General features: G+C 37.8%; 1 protein-coding gene across 1 annotated transcript; it reads right to left on the bottom strand.

Annotated features, from left to right (window-relative positions):
* Positions 1-374: 374 nt before the first annotated feature.
* On the bottom strand, positions 375-22458 carry mta2 (metastasis associated 1 family, member 2). The gene is made up of 18 exons (XM_024288000.2): positions 21995-22458; positions 16335-16402; positions 15724-15817; positions 13842-13959; positions 13015-13078; positions 12715-12832; positions 12494-12596; positions 11150-11249; positions 9412-9600; positions 8726-8800; positions 8595-8653; positions 8421-8521; positions 6739-6878; positions 6432-6660; positions 6257-6346; positions 5155-5273; positions 3743-3885; positions 375-2005 (listed from the first exon to the last, which is right to left on the bottom strand). Exons 1-18 carry the CDS (start codon positions 22020-22022, stop codon positions 1855-1857), a joined length of 1989 nt encoding a protein of 662 aa, XP_024143768.1. The 5' UTR covers positions 22023-22458; the 3' UTR covers positions 375-1854.
* Positions 22459-23386: the final 928 nt, after the last annotated feature.

Raw genomic sequence — 23386 nt, 5'->3', positions numbered from 1 at the left:
GCTGAAAAGGAAAAACATTTATTGAACACTCAAAAACTACATTTTAAAACTTTAAAACCATAACTTTGTAATATAATTATGAACTAGATATATAGCACTACCTGTGATAATGCTAGTGTGAATGCTGTAAGCTGAATTTGGCTGCTGAAGATGGTAGTGCTGATAGCTGAAACTGATAGCTGAAAACGCTGAAGTTGATAGCTAATTTAAGAAAGCCAAGTTAATTGTTCAACTGCTCTAGTGTAACTCACAGGTGAAGTGAGCACTGCTTTCCAAAATGCTGAATGCGGTTCAGTGGAGCTGTTCCTCCTCTCACTAGTGTCTGCTGGAGCTGGAGGATGCAGAGAAATGAAAGAATGAAGCTGAAACTCCTGTTAAACCATGGAGAAAATCTTTATTATTCTTATCAAGATATATTTCCAGGTACAGACAGGATAATAAAAACTGGGGCAAAAGTTTCAGTTCGAGCACATTTGTCTGTCCAACTTACAAAAATCAGCACAAAGTCCCTTTGAATGTGTCATGATGCTCAGCAGGCTCAGTTCACCTGCAGCTACAGCATCCAGAACCAGAACCAGTTAGAAAAATCAAACGGACAATTTCTTTCTTCTGTGAGGATTGAATTTTGAGAGACCAAGTGCACTTATAAAAAATCAGTGGAATTGCTTATACAATGATGGTACCTCAGATATCGGATCATCCAGTTAACAAATGAATCCTAGGACTCTAAGAACTGTACAAGCAGTGGAGTAAAATAAAGAACCAGCTGGGATGGTGGGACATTCATGTGACATCAAATGACAGAAGCATTGCTTCTGGGTTGGTTGATTACTTCTACAGAAAAGTTCATGGTCAACATGCAAGAGAAACATTGTTTGGCCCAAATTGACGTGTACAGAAATGTTTCACATTACTGTTTGTTTGACTCCAAACTGAACTCATTCCATCCTGGAAAGTGGAACCTCTAATAACGATGAAGACATTTTTGGGTTTTTTAGCAAACGTACCAAAAGCAGGCATGGAAACGAGGTTTCCTTTAGTCATTTTCTCTGCTCTGCTGGGCATGAAGAATGAGCTGCCAAACACAACCTGTACTAGCCATGAAAAAAACAATCAGCTAAGACAGTCCATCAAAAAACAACAAGCTGGACTCAAAATCTGGAGCAGTTCTAGATGATTGCTGAGCTCAGTGATGGGGCTGCAGCATCTCACAACAAAAAGATGAAACCCACCAGGCAGGAAACACTGAAAGGATCCGACACTTAGCCCTCAGTTTGTTTCAATATGCACAACTTGCTATGCACACTAACAAACATCCACGTTTGTTTGCTAAACCTCTTTTCTATTCACTATTCTGACATTTGTAAAGCAGAGGGAGATGCCAAGTATGCATCTATGTGACATGGTTCTGTCCTCCTGACGTGGTCTGGGCTACAAACGACTGAATACTGCATGGACAGTGACTGAAGGACCTGTGTCCGCATGTCCCACAGTTGCATACGCTGAAGGGAAAAGCATGATGGGATACATTTGATGTTCCCGTCTGCCTCGTGACCAGCATCACGGTGTCAGATCTTCACACAACACATGGATGAAGGTGCTCTCTCCCACCGATTCATTTATACATTAAAAGAGGGGACATCAACAGGGGTGTGAGCTGCAGTGAAACGCTCCAGACCCCAGCTGACGGGTCGGTGTGCATCTGCTTATTCTACCTTAAAGGTGTGTGTGAGAGAGAGAAAAGGTGTGTTAGAAAAGTGGGGGATGAAATAAAGGGTAAAGAAAAACATGACTAAAATCAGGGAAATAAGACAAAAGTGAACACAACCCCCCACCCTCATAAAACCCACCCCCCTAGTCCTCCAGGACAATGGTCTCGCTGGTGCTGGAGGGCAGCAGGGGCACGGAGCGGGGCGGCGGCGGCGGCAGCTTGATCCGGACCAGCAGGTGAGGCTTTCTGGCAGCCCGGCGCATTTCAGACTGAGTCAGATGCTTCCTCAGGGCCCTGATGGGGCGAGACAGACACTCAGAGCTGTAGCAGCACATCAACCTGTAATGTGTCAACTCATGTTATGCTAGAAAGTTACTGTTTAAAGTTTTCAAAATGGGCATACTGTTAGCTTTTTGGACTATTTTGGCATTAACTAAGATTTGTTTAGGCTATTTTGGAGTTTAGCTAATGTTTCAGCTGCATGCTAGCTGTTTTGGCTAATTTAGGCTTCTTTAAAAAAGTTTTTTTGGCTGTTTTGGAGTTAGGCTAATATTTACATGCAAGCTGTTCATGCTAGCCATTTAGGCTTTTTTATCATTTTTTTAAGGCTATTTTGAACTTCAGCTATTTTTCAGCTACATGCTAGCTGTTTTGGCTAATCTAAGTTTTTTTAACGGCTAGTTTGGCATTCAGCTAATGTTAGCTGGCTATCAGCTTAATCATTTTCAGCTATCAGCTTCAGTGTTTTTAATATCAATTTCAGCATCTTCAACTATTTTCACTAGCATCTTCAGTGGTCAAATTCAGCTTACAGCATTCACACTAGCATGATTGCAGGTATATTTATGTTAAAAAGCTACAGTTTAAACGTTTTAAAAATGTAGTTTTAGAGAGTTCAATAAATGTTATTCCTGTTCGACCTAAGGTGTGTTTTGGAGTTTGGCCCCTTGTGCGATTGAGTTTGACCCCCCTGCTCTAAACTAAAGAGACAAATACATGAGCTTTAACCCTTTAACAGCAGAGGTGTTGCCAACAACACTCTTTGACCTACTTTAACTCTTCAACTGTTGATCAACAGGAATCAGCTGATTCTGATGTGGAGAAAAGCTGATTGACACTGAGTCCAGAGCTGCCACTATTAGTTGACCATTCAACGACTTATCGACTATTAAAATAGTGGATCATTAATTAATTAGTGGATTAGTCGTTACTGTACATTATATGGAGTCAGAGTGTAGTAAAGTTGAACAAAGTTGTGAGCGTTCAGCACCTAAAAAATTTACTTATTTATATTTGAGTCAATGAGACCAAAACTTTATCTTTAGTAAAAATAGTTCCTTGTTTCAGATGCCGACCTCATTAGAGAGATCAGGAATATACTTTCCATCAAACTCAATTTGACAGGTGACCTTTGACCCTACATACATTTTATATATAAAAATGATATTAAATTGTTCCGTCATCTTGAGGGGCGGGGCATCTGTGAAAAAAAAGTTTGATGGAAAGTTTATTCCTTATCTCTTATATTTGATTTAATCTTGTTTTAATCCCAGAAACTAATTAAGGACAAAAGCTGCAGGATTCATTATAAGTTTAATAAACTATCATCTTTATTGTCTTTATTTTTAGTTAGTTTGTTTTCCAAACTATCAATGATATTTGGTATAAGTACAATAAGCATGCTTAAAGCTATGGTCACATATAAAAGCACAGCCATGTGATGAGAGGCATCGGCAGAATCTTTCTGAAAATGGTTTGCGTTGCTCACAGTGCTCCTCAGTGAGCTTGTTTTTATACACTCAAAAAACAGCACTCTTCACATGATGTTGGCTGGTAAACATTCCTATTTTAAAATTACCCCTTAAAATACCCCAAAAAACCACAAATATCTCTTATTCGAACAACTAAATTTGGCCTTTGGTGCAGTAAAAACACCAACATCCAACAATATGCATCTTGGCTGCTCCGTAATTCTAACTTGAATGAGACTAGATTGAAATGATGTTTTTTACATGTTTTCCAGTGATGTACCTGGTGTCCTTCGTGGCAACGAACACAACAGGGTTGGGAGCCTCCCCCTGGCTGACCTTCTGCCGCTTGATGACTGACTGGGAAGTGGTTCTCATACCTGATGTATACGGCCTTCCATTGGCCGGGAAAGCTCCTCCTGCAGCCTGTAAAGAAACAACACAAGCGTAACTTTTTATTCCTCTGAAATGATGACATACACCTCAGCTACAGCATGTTCTACCACAACTCCTGGACTTATACTTTCTGTTCTCTAGAAAACTAAGAGTACGAATGGTTTACTTTGTGTGAATTGATTCAGATCTCAGTCAAATATCAGAACTCGAAAACAAAAGAAAAAATTAAGATATCAATAAATAATATTGCTTGCATAATAATTTGATGAAAATCCCTTTTCAATATGTATCATTTTAATTGAAATTGTATGACAGGTGTTGTAAATTGTGTGTATATATATATATTATTTATTATTATTTTTTCTCATTATTTTCCTGTAAAAGCTCTTGGTGATACTCAAGGATCTCCTAATCCAGGGGTCAGCAACCTTTAACAATAAAAGAGCCATCTGGGATTGTTTTCTACTGATCAAAATCTAGAAGGAGGAAGAAGAATGGAATAGAATAGAATAATTTATTATTGTGGACTAAAGGTTCAAATAACAAGACTATAAAAAAAACAAACATAAATTCATACATAGAAGGGACAGTAATTATACCCTCTTTGTCCTCAGTAGTCTTACTCTGCTGGGTTTTGTTATTTTAGTTTGGGGTTTGGTAATCTTAGTTTTCAGGCTTTGTTTATTTGTTTTCTTTAGGTAGTTTTGGTTAGGGGGAGCTGCTGACTCTGACGGACGACATGTCTGGATCAGCAGTCTCTATGACTTATTTTATGCTTGAACAAGGATCCACCATGGAGAGATAAAAGAGCTTCATGTTGCAGACCTCCATCCTAGTCAAATGGATAAAGTTGATCTTTATAGACAAAATGCATTATGTTCATAGTCTATGATATTAATTAAAAAAAAGCATATTTTAGATCATTCTGAAATGATCATTTTGATGACATTTACAAAAATGTTCCAGTTTATTTGACCTCTCATAAAAAGTCAGCACACAAATATTGTTCAAGATATTTCTCTAGCCAGATATAGCTTTATTTATTTAAACTTAACATAGTAAACTCAGTAAAATGAGTGACGCTAAAAAGCATCAGAGAATGCAGAACACGTAGGATTCACAGGCTACAAAACTTTAGTCTTTTTTCTGTGTTTGAGCGAATAAAACAAAACAAATGAAGAGTGTTGAAAAGTTGCTGGTGTGAAAACTCTTCTGATGACCTGCGATCACGCGTTCTGGAGGTTCTAAAAACCTTTAGTGATATTTTAGATATGAGGACAAAGTGGGAGGAGCACTGACGCTGTCGAAGCCTCTCTTTCCCAGCAGGCTTTGAGCTACTCGAGGCTGGCTGGCCTGGTTCCTGTTGATGGGGGTTGGCGGTCCTCTGGACGCCTTCAGCTTCAGCGGAGCAGAAATGGCTGCAGGAGAAGACAAGATGACTCCAGATTACAACAGAACAGGTAAATGATCTTTGGAGGACAAAGTAAACATCCACGCTCTCATTTCAGTGTCTATTAGTCGATCCCTCATTTAGAAAACGGTTTGCCAGCATTTGTTGATGATATAACAGAAGCCTGGAAGCGTATTGTTTCTGTACAAAAATAAAAATAAAGGCTCACTTTTCATGTTAAAACAGAAAAAATATATTTTAATTAATTACAGAAATGTCTAAAGAAAAATTAAAACTTCGTGGAAAAATATTTTTACACAAAAAACATAAAATTATGAGTGATATATTTATAAAGCCACAAATTTATGGAGCTATTTAGGGTCGATAAATATTTGAAACCCAAATAAAACATTTTGAAAAAATTATTGTTGTTTCTCCAAAAGAAATATAAAATGTCCAAAACGTTTTTGCTATTCTAAAATAAACTGAATTATTCTCAGCTTCAAATGTTCTGTCTTTTAGGTTTCAAAATTCAAAATTTCAGTTTCAAGACTTTTTTTGGCCAAATATCAGTATTGCTTTTCAAAATGTTTTATTTGGGTTTCAAATATTCATGGCCCCAAAATAGTTCCATAAAAATTGTCCTCAATCAATAAATGCAATGACTTTGTTATTTATAAAGTTTTATATTTTATTCTGGTTCTAAATACATTTAGAGGGACATCTCAGAATTCATTTGATCCCACTGACCGTTTCTACAGAGGAGAATCTGAACCAAATGTAGCATTCAGACCGGCTTTGAGGTCGATCAAGAAACAAGAAATTCACGTCTTTCTTATAAAAATAGAGATTTATCTTAATAAAACACAACAGGATTTTGAATGCACTACACTTCTATAGAAAATAATGTAAAATTTCAGTATACTTTATCCTAAAAAATACTTGATAATTTAATTTGGAGTCAAGCTAATATATTATCAATCAATAAGGTGCGCTCTGAAATGATCTTACCTAACTCTTTTACTATGTTGGCTAGTGACTGTCGGGGTACAGACTTGCTCTTTGAAGGGGTCTTTGTGGCTTTGGGCAGGCGGATCATACCTGAAGAAAAAGAAACAAACATCATCCTGTCCCACTCTGAGTTAAGGCAGTGTCCACGTATGTCATACATTTCATGAGTACATACACTCAGCTTTGACTGCGTTCGCATTGATGGGGGCGTAGGGTCGGCGTGCAGCGCGGCGTGGCTGCAGAATGTCCTCACACACTCGCCGCGCCACGCGGGTCAACTTTGTGGTCTGGAGGATAAATGTTTGGCGGTTCTTGGCCAGCAGCTTGGCTCGGCCCTCGTTGCGAGTGAAAGGGGACATGCCCTGAACTTCTTGGCGGGTCATGTGGGCGCGCGGGCCTGACTCCTGAACACAGGAAGAGGAGTCAGGGAAACTACAGACTGGGAAGTGTTTCCAATGAGCTGACTGTGTGGACAGACTTACAGAGCCAGCTCTCGCTGCTCCCTCTAGTTGAGTGGGGGTCTTCAGGCCTCCATATTTTTTCCAGTAGATCCAGCAGGAAGCACACAGTCTGCACTGCATGTTTGGAGGACCCCACGCATACCACTGAGGAGACTGAGCCGCTGGGAAAGACAGAAAACATGACGTTAGGTCAAACAGGAATATAAGATGTTTGTTTCTTTATTGGTTCTAGCCGTTCAGCCGACAGCCTGTTTCTTTCCATTTTTAATACTACCAGCATGTTAGCATTAGCTTAATACCACATTTACTGAGCTGGCAGATTATAAAGTTGAAGGTAATTATAAATTCATGTTTTGTAACATCATTTTCTTTACATAGGTACTTATATTCTTTTAGCCTCTGTTAAGCATTAGAAGTGAAGTTCCATCTCAAAGTCAAGACTAACTCCAATGAACTGGTGTTTCAACATGTTCTTGTGGCATTTTAGGATGATGGAGGACATATATAAAGAAGATCAAGATTCAAACAGTACTTTGGAGTATCTCTTAATTGTGTGAATGCTTAGGAGCAGGAGGTTTTTAGCCTGAAAACCTCAGTAGATAAATTAGCCAAAAGCGTTAGCATTCTCCTGCTCCTTCTCATATGCTTTTCAGCATGTAACAACTTAATCGCACTTTCAGAGATTTCAGTGATCTTGGTATCAAAACGTTCAGCTCGTTCAGGTCATTACTGCTGGTATTTTTAGTTTTCATAAACTTGAAAGTTTATGAAATATTGAGCAAAATATGCTCCATAGGAAATTAATAAGTTTTCAAAGTTCAAAATGTGTTTTCATCTTTTATAGTGATTTTAAAAAATTGTAGTTTAGTTAATATCTTAGCAACATGCTAACAGGCTAATTTGTTATCTACTGAGGTTTTTATGCTGATTTTGAGTTTAGCTATTATTTTAGCAACATGATAATATTTTTGGCTAATCTAGTTTACTGAGGAATTTTAGGCTATTTTGGAGTTTAGCTAGCAACTACCGGTAAGCAATGTGCTAGCGTTTTTGCTAAATAGGCTGGGTTTTTATGCTAAGTTAAAGTGTAGCTAATAGCTAAGTAACAGGGTAATGTTTTTGACTAATTTAATTTAGTAGGAAATTTTAGGCTATTTTTGAGTTTAGCTAGTATTTAAGCAATGAGCTAGCTAGTAGATCCATGAACGTCTTTGTTTTCCTGTCTGTGTAGAATCTGGATCTAAACCGTACAGCAGCTCTGATACTGCTCATCATGTTGTTGCAGAAGCACTAATGTTCAGTTGAGGTTGTGAGGGGCTGTAAGCTAGCAGGAAGACATGTAAAGAAATGGATGATGGAAAGTGAGGGCAGGATTACTACCCACAACTCCATGTCCTAGAAAGCAACAGTGTTTTTTTAAATTCATTCACCTTTATTAATTCTCACAGGAAGAACATAAACATAATGTATTAAAACAACACAAGACATGTTTTGCTGAGGAAATGAAGGAAGCAGAATGAAGAAAACGTAATTTTCTGCTCCTTTTATGTGTAATACATACAAAAAACAAAAAAAGGTACATCTACAACCAGTTAAACATTACTATGTGGATGGGCATATTTACAGTAAATAGACATCAGGACTGGGAGGTGTTCATCTTCTATTGTGATATAAAGGGATGTGTATGAAGAGGCTGCACTTACTGTGGCAGCTCTCACAGCTCAGCCCTTTCTGAAAGCCTGCTGCTCCATTCATCCCAGGCTTACTGCCTGGCACCATGATCTGGTTGGGGTTGGGTTTGGTACTGATGAAGAAGAAAGAGTGATTATGAGAGGGCAGATATGACAAAAGGAACAGCAGCTGAGACTAGCACTTACTAGGTCGGTATGTACACTTGTTTGAGCTTGCTGTCGGCCTCTGCTGCTTTTAGTCGCTTCTACAGCAGAAACACGTTGGTTAGTAAAAACCCTGATACGTTATGGGGATAGGATGTGGCTCTGGAACACACCTGTTGGATGTAGCGGTCAGTGGTCTTCCACATGTAGTAGAACTGTACTACACTTGCAAGAGACTTCCAGGGAAGCTAAAGAAAACCAACACAGGTTAGCTTAATCCAGACTGAACATGAAGGACATGAACTCTGTCCTGTTGTTAAACGGATGTCTTGTTCTTGCAGCACATTTTCACTGCTGTTTGTGAACCTGAATCTTTGCTTCATTAGGACGCAGTTTAAGGAAAAAGCTATCTTTTATAATAATGTTTGTATTTCTAATGTTACAGAGGACAAACAGAAATCTGAAACATTTGTAATTAGGGGTGTGCAAAAATATCAACATTGTGATATGTTTAGATATCTTTAGTCCTGTGATTAATTCTCAATGGGTTCTCTATAAATATTGATCTTTTATTTTCATTTGAAGAGGCTGTAAAACGTTATATTCTTCATCCTTTGGTGAGACGTTCCTCTGGAGGTAGATAGAGAGCGCACGTTGCACCAATGTGTCTGGCAGCTACTTGAATTATTGAATTTTTGTTCTGTTGCTCACAACAATTTTGCACTAAGTTGTTCATGCTGTTCATGTTTACTATAGTTAACAATGTATTTTACAGATAATTCCAATTATCTAGCGACAATTCTTAGCTCATTTGAATTCCCACTGTACATCTTTATGGTCTCAAAGAGAAAAAACTCACAAAATCTTGGCGAATGTCATTGAAGTCTTTGCCATATTTTTCTAGAGCCTCTTCAAACAGCATGGCTTCAGACGCGCTCCATTCCTCCATTTCATCCCGACACAGAACCGGGCCTCCCTGAGGCACGAGCGTGGACATGGCCTTAGCCAGGTCGTAGTTGTTCTTCTGCAGCGTGTCCATGGCATGAAACTGTCACAGAAAATGGTTGGAAAGGGAATGCAGCAAAACATCAAAAACTTTTTAGTGACAAATAAATGCAGAACAACAACCTGCAACCACAAATGGTTTCTGACCGTCTAAATTCCATGTGTCAAAGTCAAGGCCCTAATTCTATCCGGCCCCCCAGATTGTTTTATTTTATTGTTATTGATGACCCGATGTTATCTTGCTCTCTTGGGTTTGAGTTGATTTATCCTGGAATAATATTCCTGCCTTTTAATCATTCATAATTATGTCAAAAAGTTTTTAAGGCTGTTTTGGAGTTAGGCTGCTATTTACATGCTAGCTGTTTTAGCTAATTTCGGCTTTTTTCACTTTTTTTAGGATATTTTGAAGTTTAGCTATTTTTTCAGCTACATGCTAGCTGTTTTGGCTAACCTGTTTTTTTTTTTAATTTTTTTTAGGCTAATTTGGCATTTAGGTAATATTTTAGCTGGCTATCAAATTCAGCATTTTCAGATATCAGCTTCAGTGTTTTCAGTTATCAATTTAAGCATTTTCAGCTATCAGCACTAGCATCTTCAGCAGCCAAATTCAGTTTCACACTAGCATTATTGAAGGTAATGCTATATATTTACTTCATAATTATGTTAAAAACTTACAGTTTTAAAGATTTACAAATTTTGTTTCAGAGTGTTCAATAAATATTTATCCTGTTCGGCCCGTGACCTAAGGTGTGTTTTGGATTTTGGCCCCTTGTGGGATTGAGTTTGACACCCCTGGTCTAAACTAATTGGGCTGTACATCTGGATACAGAGATCTACGCATCTCTCACCTATTTCGACCTGCATCAAACTTGCTGTTTGTTCAAGAGCGTGTTCATAAATCTGACAATCCTGCAGCTTGTAGGAGAAGATACTGCAAACATTTGCTTAACAAGCTTGATGCTGCACTCTTGAAAACACAGATGATGTTTACAGATCGGGTTTATAAATTTCAAACCCTCTACAAAAGCATCAGAAATCACGTCTTCATGTTCACGTGATCATTCAGAGACTCTCCATGTTCGCTGAGCCTCATCACCTGCAGGAACACATCCCACCACTGACTCAGCTCTCATCCATGTCCTGAACAACTCATCATCCAACCACAGCTCCTCTCTCTAGATCTTTCTCTACACAAACGTTTGAGCATTTAAAACTGCCTCTGCCACTGTTTTTGTAAAACGCTAAATAATATTGATTTGAAGGAAGAAGATAAACATGTCTGTGTTCTGAAATATTTGAATCCACCAACCACATATGGAGTTTGCTAAACTGTAACTTACACTAAACTTAACTTTACACAACAAACTGCTCAGTGTGAAATAGTTCTTCTATTTTAATCGTTTTCAAATGAAATGACTAATTAAAGCTGTGAGTGTTAAAACCCTTTCCACATGGGTCTGTGCTCTAACCCATTACATCAGAAGATTCGAGGCATTAGTGTTATGGCAGAACCAGAAAACAGATGCCTGAGGAGAAAACACACATCTACTCAAAAACTGTGTAAAATGTAAAGGTTTAGCAGTGTCACTCACCAGTGTTATGTCTCTGGAGGCTGCAGCTGCGCTCATGTGGAGGCTGGGCTGACGGATGGAACTGCTGCAGTCCAGAGCTCGAGCAAAAGTACCAACAGCCCTGACATGAGGAGGTCAAAAAGACACGACTTTTACTGGTGGATACAAGATACCAAAACAAGCTTTCTGGATCGGATCGAAAGCCTCCATTCAGGTTAATTTAACATCTCTGATGACACATTTAATTCATTCTCTTAAAACAACGGCTTCCTTAACCAACCACATCAATTAAACTTCACTTGGTTACTGTGGCAGTTTGAAACTTAATAAAGGTTTATAAAGCCAAAATATTATTTTGTTCTAGCTTTACAAGAGTTATGTATGAGATACATAAAAAGTAAAAACGTATTCTGTACATTTACAGAGTCATTTAATGATTTTACAACTCATTTTCTGATGGTTTTTTGTTTATTGGGAAAAATAGGGATTATCAGGTTCAAAAACCTTAAGATAAAGAAATTATAAGACTTACTAGTATCCACCACTGTAGTTTGTAAAACTAGCAATTTAACCAAAAAAGTTAACCAAAGTTGCTAATATATTAGCTCAACCCAAAATTGGCCTAAAACACCTCAGTAGATTTCAAATTGTCCAAAAATGCTAACAAGTTGGATGTTGCTAAAAAAATTAGCTTGACTCCAAATTAGCCCCCAAAAAATCTCAGTAGATGTCAAATTAACCAAAAAAAAAGCTAGCCCATTGCTAAAGCATTAGCTCAACCCAAAATCAGCCCAAAACACCTCAGTAGACACCATATTATCCAAAAATGCTAACATGTTGCTAATATATTAGCGAAACACTAAATCAGCCCAAAACACCTCAGTAGACACCATATTATCCAAAAATGCTAACACGTTGCTAATATATTAGTTTAACACACTTTTCTCCTTCAGAATCTACTGGAATTATCTTGTTCACGGTTGAAGAGTTACAGTAGATTCAAGATTTTGTGTTTAAATCTCAGCGACGCCTCAGGTGTTAAAGGGTTAACCCATATGTGACAACAAGAGCCTCAAAATGAGAACGTTACCCACCAAAAAGTATCTAACTTCACAAACTTTGTTATAATAAATGAAATAGTATTTAAGAGATGCACCCAGTCATTTCTAATGTCCTAGATGTGTGAAAGGAAGACATTAACAAACACTTCACAGAACGAAACCATCAGGACAGACTCACAACAGGGAAAAATAACAATAACAAATCTAATTAGCAAAAACTAAACTGGTTATTGTTCCTGGATTTAATAAATAATAGAAGAGTTTTATAAGTGATGGTGTCATAGTGTGGGTAATGGTAAATTACCTGGCCACTACCAAGAACTGGTCAATCTGTGGATCTTTGAGCTGGTTGTCGGGGTCCCACACCTTCGTCTCTAGCTTCTCCTGGACTCGTGTATCAGATTCATCTGAAATGAAGAACAACTGCATGAGACTCGACTTCTGAAACCACACCAAAGGAGTCCTTCTCTGTTTGAGAATGTGCTGCTACAGTCAACAGTCATGAGGTTTTGGTGGTCTGCTAACCTTCCGCTAGCATGTCGGGGATCTCTGCCTGGTATTTGGAGCCTACGCGTATTTCCCCCTGGTCTGCCAATAGCGTCTTCTGCACTGGGTCGAACACCAACGAGTAGAAGAAGCAGTCCTGGACAGAAGACAGCAGCAGTTTACCTGAGAGGATCCAGGTTCAACACCTGAAACCCTTTAAAAACATGAAGGAAACATCTCACACATGCAGCTCGTCTATGTGCTCTGAGAAAAGGCCCGAGGATACATTGACTGGAGACTGGTACTTCACATGTAAATGAGAATCAAACAGGTTCTTACTTCTTTATCCAAGTAACCGGCCAGGACGTCCGTTTCATTGAGGAGGGTCACGTTACATTTTCCTCTGAGGAGACAGTGAAGAAATGTTTAGAAACTGATAAGAAACTGAAGGGAAAAAAGAAAACAGTTCATTAAAAAAACAAACATTTTATGTTCCATTTTATACTTAAAGATGAATTTTACCACAGAAGGAACAATAACTTTTGAATATGGATAAAGCACTAACTCTAAATAAATCACTGAATAATTATTAAAATATCGTCAAAATATATCTGAACTTTCCTACAACAGCGTCGGGGGTGGATCTTCAAAAGCCACGCCCCCTCAGAGGAGATTTTGGAAACATAGGCTTCAGATCAACATGAAAAATGTCTTTAAGACATTTAGGTTGTGGGACTTTGGTTAAAAACTTCATAATCATCATTAAAACACTATTGGGAATTTTTTTTGTATAAAAAAAAATGTTCAAACATTTGAAAAAACATTTCAAACCAAACCTGTACATGATTAACTGAACATCAACTCCTTAGTGTAGTCAAGATCGCTCTTATAGAAAAAACTAATTGAACACGCGGGGATTTTATACTAAATATGACTGCATTATACTCACTTCTGCCTACGTGATTTCATACTCATGTATGTGCACACATAAGCTTAGATTAACACTGCGCATGTGTGTGAAAGACAATGGCAGACGCAGCTTTACAAAGGCTGCATCATAGTTTTGAGTTTAAAACAAACAAACGACTAACTGACTGGTAAATTAAGTCTACACAAAGTGCAAACACACAGACAGTTAATGAAGAGTTTTGTTTTCAATCACGCACCGTATGTGAGTGGCAGGTAGGGATTCAAACTGTCGGGACAAGAACAGCTCCCTGTGTTTGAGCTGGTGCTTCTGCTGCTCAGTCAGGCTGGGCTGGTTCGACTCTTCCTCAAACTCCCCTGCAAATACAGACAGATCTGCATTAGACCGCTCTGTACAGCACCATACATGAAAACATTTGAGCAGGAGGAGGAGAAACATCTGCTTCAAAAGTCTACAATTCCATGAGTCATTTATGCAGGAGAGCTAACCCAACATAGCCTCTGATGAGGGGAAAGGCGATTTACAAAAATACTTCACACCAACAGAGGAAGCGGCGTAGATTCAGAAAGTAACATGTCATGTAAGATCATCTGCAGAGATGCACCATAGAAGAAAAACCCTCCAGTTAGCTCAGTACGAGTTTGTAAATAAGTCAAATATCTGTGTGGTAACGTGGAAACAGTCCATTTCAGAGAAATGCAGCAGCAGGTTGAATTTTATGATTGAACTTTCAAAATAGTTTTTTTAAGTGTTTTAGTTATTTTTTTTTTTTTTTATTGAAACAAACCCAGTCACAGTTCAATAGATTTTCTCACTAACCTATATCTGTACCAGTGAATCTTAATTAGCCAAATATTTTTGTCTGCAACTTCTGTTAGTCTGTAGAAAGTCATGTGACACAAACTGTTGCAAAAAAAAAGAAAAAAAACACAGGACGGTTTACATGCTTTACATATCAGTAAAACATACAAGGAAGAGCACAGAATTGTCCCATTAAAAAAAAAACAAAAAAAAATCCTCCATCACACCTTAAAAAACATTAGAGCAGGGGTCTCAAACTCAATCACAAACTTTAAAACTGCAACTTTTTAACATAATTATGAACCAGATATATAGCATTACCTGTGATAATGCTGGTGTGAATGCTGTAAACTGAATTTGGACGCTGAAGATACTAGTGCTGATAGCTGAAGATGCTGAAGTTAATAGCCAACTAAAATATTCGCTAAATGCCAAATTAGCCTAAAAAACTTTGGTTAGCCATAACAGCTAGCATGAAGCTGAAATATTAGCTATACTCCAAAATAACCTAAAACATCTTAGTAAATACCAAAGTAGTCCAAAAGCTAGCAGAGTACCAATTTTTAAAACTTTAAAACCGTAACTTTTAGCATAATTATAAATAATAAAAAGGCAGGAATATTATTGAAGAATAAATCAACTTAAACCTTAAATAACTTTCAATATTTTACTCTCCATAAAAATCTATTTTATCAAAATTATACAAGTTAGAAATGAGCACAAGATAACATCGGGCCATAAATAACAATAAAATAAAATGATCTGGAGGGCCGGATAGAATTACCTGGAGGGCCGGATCCGGCCCCCGGGCCGTGACTTTGACTTATGCATTAGAGGAACATGTTATCAAGGTGCTCAACCCTTTAACAACAGAGATTTAGCTCCGTTCTTTCGACTATCATAACTCTTTAACTCGTTCAAATAGTGTAATTCCAGTGGATTCTTGCATGTTAATCAACACTTACATTAGTAATGCTGCATATTGATGCAAAGCTGATTTGTAAAGATGCTTTTAATCTATCATGTTTATCTGAAATGAATTTGGAAACCTCAGAATCAGTTTTTTCATTACTCATGTATTTTTGTTCAAATATAAAAAAGTATTGATTTACTACTAAGTTGGTTATGGCGTCTCCAGCCAAAAGGTAAAGCTGTAAAGTCGCTACGGATATTTTAACTACCAAATGGCAAAGATTTGATCCACATCTGATTCAGGAACACATGTGAACCAAATTAACAAACACAGTTTTAAACCTGAACCATTAGAATCAGATTTGAAAGGGCATGCAGCCTTCTGTGCTGGAACTCTTGGTACTCACTTGCGTTACTGTCAGCCAGAGTGTTGAGGTTGCCTGAGATGTCTCGTCTTCTGAACAGACACACCACTTTTGCTTCAACGTTCCCATTGGCTGTCTGTATGCAAGGAATAAAACAGTTTAGGTCTGATCTGTCATAAAGTATCACATCTTTTGTACAAAAAAACAAACAAAAAACATAGGAACTTCTACAAATCTTTGATCTGGTACCAAAGAACAGAAATGTTGACATTTCTTTGTGTTGGAGACTTTTAACACAAGCAGAAGTCCAAAGAATGATAAATAAGATCACTTTAATCTCATGGACATATTCTCTCTGCTTATTGATTAGACGTGTCAGCAGTAAACAGACATCTCACCATCTCGTCTATCTCAGCATCTATTGAATTAAATCCTAAACCTGGAGTAAAAAGAACATTTTACAAATACATTTTATTTGTTTGCCGCCTTTCTTAGACGTCGGGAGAGTTGAAGTAGCAAGCTGTTATTTTCACCAAACACAAACACATTAATACCAGATCATGTTGGCAGTATCATGATGCAGAATCCAGACACAACAATGTCAAAAAGAACAGACAAGCAGATCTAGAATCCTGTTTGAGGAGCAGACTAACCTTATTGAGTTCTTCTATTCTCCGAATCAGATAAGGGTTACTGGAGGAATTCTCAAAGTACACATAGTCTGAAAAAAAAAAAATAAAGACACGTAAGAAAAGAACAAACCTGTGACCAAAGTTTATAAAGACTCCAGTGAATAGCACATATATATATATTAGGGGTGAGATATCATGATATTTAGTCCTGTGATTGATTCTCAATGGATTCTTTCCAAGTATTGATCTTTTATTTTTGTTTGAAGAGGCTGTAAAATGTTATATTCTTCATCCTTTGGTGAGACGTTCCTCTGGAGATAGATGGGGGCGCACGTTGCACCAATGTGTCTGGAAGCTACTTGAATTATTTAATGAGTCACATGACACTGGGGAAGGAAAAGGACTAATTGTGGTACATTTACACATTTTCCCATAATGGTGTACTTTTGAAAAATACACTGCTATAAAAGATGAGCACTGACTACTTTTCATTGTGTCAGAGTTATTTTGGTGGTGTTGTCCTAAGAAATGAGATGAACATAGAAAAAATGAAGAGAAAGAATGAGTTAAAAGCCATTGGGAGTGGTTAACCAAAGAAGACGTGTTTGTGTTGCATCTCAGTCAGCGATCGGTGACCCGGCCTAATCCAGTTTGGGGTTTGCTATATCTGCCTGGCATACACGACGAATGAGCTTAAGGGTTAAGGGTGAAAGGAAGATATTTTCAGGCCTTATATACATTTAATTTTGTGTAAGATCAGAGTTTTTAACATGGGAATAAACAAGAAACTGGTTCCCTTTGACTCCAGTAGCTTTTTGAGGAACTGCAAGACCTGCTACTTCCTAGTCTGAGTTAAATTTGGAAACCGAAGGCAAAATTAGCAGACAATTATTTAACACTCAAATGAGTTCCATTTCTCTCAATTCTTTAGAAATTAATCATCTAGTAATCCCAGAATGGACCAATCCAACTGTCGTGCTTTTTCCTGACCACCCATGCGGTTGTAGCTTCTGACTGTTCAGACATTCCCGGTTCAGACAACCAACAGTAGGTAAGATAAAGATATGTGGAAAACAATGTCAGGTTCTCCAGTCCAGAAAACACTTTCATGCTGAACAAAAAGGACACCCACTTTGTTTGTTTGTTTTATTTGCTGACTTAGCTGTTACACTGTCTCACAGAGACATAATTGTATGTGCATATTTTGTTTACAATTTTTTGGAGAAAAAAAAGTTGCACTTTGTGTCACTGGGAATTCAACTCAGCCTTAGATCGGGTGATATAAGATCATATGAACAGTCTCATTTGATGATGGCAGCACACCAAATAATACAGCCCTCACTCATTAATAAACTTTTAGCACCATTAACTGGTGTAATGTTGGCTTTGCTATAATGTATTTTAGAATAAAACAAAAACTAACTAATGTGTAATTCAAAGAAATAAATTTCCTTTTTGGCCAATATCAACATCTGAACATCATTTAATAATAACTAATTTTACACAGCTGTTTAGTTTGTGGTACAAATAAAATTTGAAAAGAAAATTTAAAAATGTCTAAATCATACAAAATTCAGCTTTTTGGAACTTTTAAGCATATTCCAATGTTAATTCCTCTTTAAAAAGTAGTGTTTTGATCCATTCATGCATCTCTGAGTATTCCTCTCTGAGCACCAGCCCCTCCCAACCCACCAGAATGACTGGGTCGTCATGTTGTGACGTAAGAAAGCGGGGAACAGCCCCCTCTAGGCAGAGTCTGTGCTGCCAAAGCGGTGATGAGCAAAGAGCTTTTTATTTTAGTTTCAGTTTCATTTTTCGTGGGTGAAACGCAGACACGCTGCCGAGGCCGGTTCTAGGATGAAGTCAGGGAATGGACGGCACCCACAAGCTTCTTAACTTTTGAGGGAAAAGAGAAGGGAAACACTCCTGCATGAATCTATTGTAAAAGGAAGGTTTGAAAATGTCTATGGATATTTTTGAGAAGGTAAAGATGATATAAAACAAAATTGTTGATTTGTAAAAAAACATTAAAGACACATTTATCGTGTTTTTAATCGTAAAATGCTATTTTCTTCCATCTGGATTCTCTGTGCCTTAAGGGATTTTAAGTAATAATGCATTACCTTGTGTCTTCGAGCCAGAAGTCAAAAAGTAACCCAACAATCCAGTTCTTTAAAACACAGGGGTCTCAGTTTACAATCTCTAAACTTTCTTGTAAGGTTTTTAATCCAATTTTGTCTCAGATAAGTTGTCTGATTTACAATGTAAAAAAGGACAATGTTACATTTTCAATGGGTTTTTAAAGTAGATTTTACTGCATGTCCATGCGTTTGTGTTGTTGATAAATGTCAGTGTGCTGATTGGAACTTGCGTTATGCTCTGTGTCTCTACTCCTAAAAGATTTCTACGCCTTATTTTTTAATGATCATTGGGCTGTGTGCTGATGGGACTGTCTGGCTGTTAAAAACAGAGATGGAATCATTTCCTATGATGAGAGTGAAGTTAGAACTAGAACGTTGTGTTTTGAGCTGAGGAATGACGCAATCTTACTCCAGGTCCTGTAAGAAGGCTACAATACAAAACAGAGAACACGATTCAGGCTTAGATTATCCTTCAGAGCTGTACGGTGGAGCAGCAGTTAGCTCACGAGAAGACCCTGGTTCAAAACCTTACTGTGTGCATATTCTCCCTGTGCATGTGCGGGTTTTCTCTGGGCACTCCAACTTCCTCCCACAGTCCAAAACATCCTTCATCATAGGTTAATTGTGTGCCCTGCGACAAACTGGTACCCAGCTCAGGGTTTACCCCACCTTCACCCAACAGCTGCTGGGTTGACTACAGCAACCTCATGACCCCGAAAGGGATTTAGCGGGTTAAGAAAATGGGTGGATGGATGAGGGCAAAATAACTTTTCAGTTTAAGTGTTTATTAAAGATCCAATCCAATAAAAAATGTGTTTGGTGTTTTTAGCATGTTCTTTTGGCATTTTTCTAATGATCAAATGTCCTTTATCATCAGAAAAATTAAGATTAAACTCAAAATTGTGTTTAAGTATTTTTTAAATTAAAATAATTGTGAATCAGGAGCAGATGAAAAAAGCTGTTTGAAAAAGCTTGCATCGTTATGCAGACTACAGTCAGCCGGCCACAAGCTCTGCTCAATTCTGATAGATCTACTCCCAGATAATTAGATCCCTGAACATCTTTGTTTTCCTCATCTGAGCTGGAATCTGGATCAAAACAGTATTTAGCATTTGATTTTTCTAAGCCTACACTTTGACAGGTAAAATCTAGAGTATAAATAAAGCTTGAAGCATCTGCAGACATTTTACAGAAGATGAAAATTAACTTTAACCTCAATAGTTAAAGGAAACTGGAAGCTTTACTACAAATAATCAGACTTTTACTTCAGCCACATTTTGACTGACGAATGAAAATATGACTGAAATAGTTTTGATACACTAATGGATCAAAGTTTGATCCATTAGTGCAGGAGTGTCAAACTCAGGGGGCCGAAATCCAAAACACACCTTAGGTCGCGGGCCGAACAGGATAAACATTTATTGAACGCTCTAAAACTACATTTTTAAAAACTTTAAAACTGTAACTTTTTACCATAATTATGAACTAGATATATAACATTACCTGTGATAATGCTAGTGTGAATGCTGTAAGCTGAATTTGACATTGAGCCACATTAACGTCTTTGCTGTGATGTCTTAGGAATTCAAAAGTTACGTCACAGATAAGAACACAAAACAATTCGAGTTACAGTAGAAAAACATTAAAATATTTAAACATCAAATTGACAAACACGTCATCTTAGCCTAAATCAGTTGACCTAAATAGCGTGCAGCCCCCTGTGAGAGCTTACAGGCTGTAAGCAGCTCAAATGTCTGCCCACTTCTGTTTCTGCAGAAGCACTTCAAGAAACCAAACCATCTGCCAGCATGGATGCTCCAGCGCCGGTTTACAAAGCAGAAGACGGTTCTGTCCAACAGAACCATTACAGCACATGTGTCAAAGTCAAGGCCCGGGGGCCGGATCATTTTATTTTATTGTTATTAACGGCCCGATGTTATCTTGTGCTTATTTTTAACTTGTATAATTTTGACAAAATACATTTTTATTAATAAAAATGGGAATTCTGCTAGCTTTTTGGACTTTTTGACATTTACTTAGATCTATTAGGATATTTTGGAGTTTAGCCAATTATTCAGCTACAGGCTAGCTGTTTTGGCTAAGCAAAGTTTTTTTGTTTTGTTTTTTTAGTTTTTTAGGCTAATTTGGCATTTAGTTAATATTTTAGCTGGCTATCAGATTCAGTGTTTTCAGCTATCAGCTTAGCATTTTCAGCTATTAACTTCCATGATTTCAGCTTCAGCCTTTTTAACTATCTATTTCAGCATCTTCAGCAGCCAAATTCAGCTTACAGCATTCACACTAGTATTATTGCAGGTAATGCTATACATCTAGTTCATAATTATGTTAAACAGTTACAGTTTAAAGTTTTAAAAATGTAGTTTTAGTGTTAGTAAATGTTTATCCTGTTCAGCCCGTGATCTAAGGTGTGTTTTGGATTTTAGCCCCTTGTGTGATTGAGTTTGACACCCCTACATTACAGCAATTACAGACCATACAGGTATAGACACATTTGCAGAATCTACCAGTGTTTTTGTGCTAAATACCAACAAAATTAAACGTTGAAATTAAATGCTAAAATAATGAAATTTGCCCAGCACTGCAAATGTAATAGAGCAGTTAAGTTATTTAGCTTCAAGTTTTCAATAGATCAAACAATGCTAAAACGTGCAGTCCGATTTCCAACGTGTGCGATGATAAGATGATTGAAATGTTGATGCTTTTCATCAATTTCCGGACTGGAGAAGTCTCGTGAGAACAGACGACTGCTAACACCAATGCAAGAAGCCAAACTTAGCAGCCAGAGTAAGCAGGGCGCGTGCTGCCCGCTGCCGTCCAGCCAGCCTGATATGGCGGAGGTGATAACCAAATTAAAGCCCCGCTCAGACAAAGCTAACCGCGGCGGATGCTGCTCCTATCGGGATGACATTTTGAGGGCTAGCAGGCGGAGGCTAATGCTAGCAGCACCGAGTTTGCTTTGAAACGATGAGATTTGACAAACACGCAGGCACACCGGTTCACACCGCACTTTCAAATAAACTCCTTTACCTGCACACGGTTTAGTAAATCTAGATTGGAACCATTTTCTGTGCAGAATTTAAACTTTTCCAAAGGTGTGAACGCTGCGCTAGAAACTCAGCAATGGCACATTCTGATTAAATAAAATAAGAGAAAATTAGAAAAAATGGTTAGATTTATTTCTTTCCGAGTTATTCCAAATTAAGCAAACCGAAATATCCCTGTTTTGGTGCGGTGCATGTCCAGCTCACATCAAACTAAATCTATTATCAGCCGCTTCAAACAGACTGAGTGTAAACGCATTACAACACTTTAAAAACCACTTTAGTGAGCTAAAACAAACCCTAATGTTCTAAAAAGTGTAATTCTCGTGATACAGACGCAGCGAAGCTAACTAAGACCTAGCTTTGTTAGCCGCTAACAGACAGCACAGCTAGCTAGCTGCTAGTTAGCTACCTCGTTGTAGAAAACGAACAATCACGTTGTGTGGGGGGAGTCTGGAGAATATAATCCATTCCTTACCTCCCACTCGGTACATGTTGGCCGCCATCCTCTTCTAACTTTATCAAAATCAGTCCCAGGGTATCCCCCTCTCGGGTTGAAATATCACCGGGGGGTTATTTTATTCCTTCATTTATCGTAGACACCCCCGTTGTGAAACAAAGCCGGTTCCAGGCACAACAGACCGAGCTGCCGCGGGTAAAAGTTGAAAGTTTCCGTTATTAAAGCGGAGGAGGTCGTCCAAAAACACCAAAGTCCTTAATTCGGCCCTTCGGATGACCCGAATCTTTTCTTCCTCATTCACTCACTCATTGATACTTAGTTAGCTCGTCTCTTTCTATACTCTTCCTCTCATCCTCCCCTCTAAGCTTCATCCTCCTCTTCTTCACCTCCGCTCAGTTTAGCACTCGCGCACAGACACTCATTTCTGGTCCCCTTCGGTCGTGCGCACATCGTCACCTTCGGAAACGTTCGGCAATGTTCGTTCAGAATGGTTTTCCCGGCCTCGATTTTAAAAAATACTTCAAGGTAATTGGTCAGACAGACCTCATTTCAGAAAAAAGCTACGAGTGATAATTCTTTTTTAAATAAAAGGAGGATTTTAAAAGGAGGATTTTATATATATATACAGTATATATATATATATATATATATATATATATATATATATATATATATATATATATATGCTGCAGAGAGAAAGATGAAGTCAGACTTGATCAAAATCTGTTGAAGTGGCTAAAACATGTAATAAAAAATAACTTGTTGGTTGACTTTAACCAATTACCGATTTAATTACATTAAAATCAAATTTAAAAAGTACTTTAGTCCATGTTTTCATGGTGCCTGAGAAAATTCTGCAGTCGATTTGCTGAAGCTGCTCCTGAAAAGAACAAATGCAAAGACAAGAAAAACAAAACAAAAATACTTTTGTAAAAAATGTTTTAAAAAAAGCCAACCAAACTTAGTTACTACATTTGTAGCTCATTTGTAAAACGCTTATTGTTGGCTGTTCTTGGTCAGCAGAAAAAGAAAAAAATATTTATACTTTTTGGTAATTTACACATCTTAAATACATGCAGGACAAAAGTTGAATGGATTTTCTAATTTAAAAAAAATCTATCAGTAATATGAACTCCAGGAACCCTCCTTACACATGGAGTTGAGGATTGTTAACTTGGTACTTGGCCCAGAACTCAAAGCGTCAGAGTGAACCTACTTTATGGGTCAAAGACTTACCAGATGCTACAGTGTAGTTACATATACTTTCAAAATCTCAAGTCATAGACCTCTCCATGCAGGGCATCACTGTCCCGCCACCAATCCTACATAAAATGTTATGGTCAAATATTTTTCTACTTTGTACATATCTGTCACATGTGCTGTGAGTAGACCTGCAGATGGGAAACTTTG

This window comes from Oryzias melastigma, linkage group LG18 (assembly GCF_002922805.2).
Source record: "Oryzias melastigma strain HK-1 linkage group LG18, ASM292280v2, whole genome shotgun sequence".
Classification (NCBI taxonomy): domain Eukaryota; kingdom Metazoa; phylum Chordata; class Actinopteri; order Beloniformes; family Adrianichthyidae; genus Oryzias; species Oryzias melastigma.
This window is presented reverse-complemented; position numbering and strand designations above follow the sequence as displayed.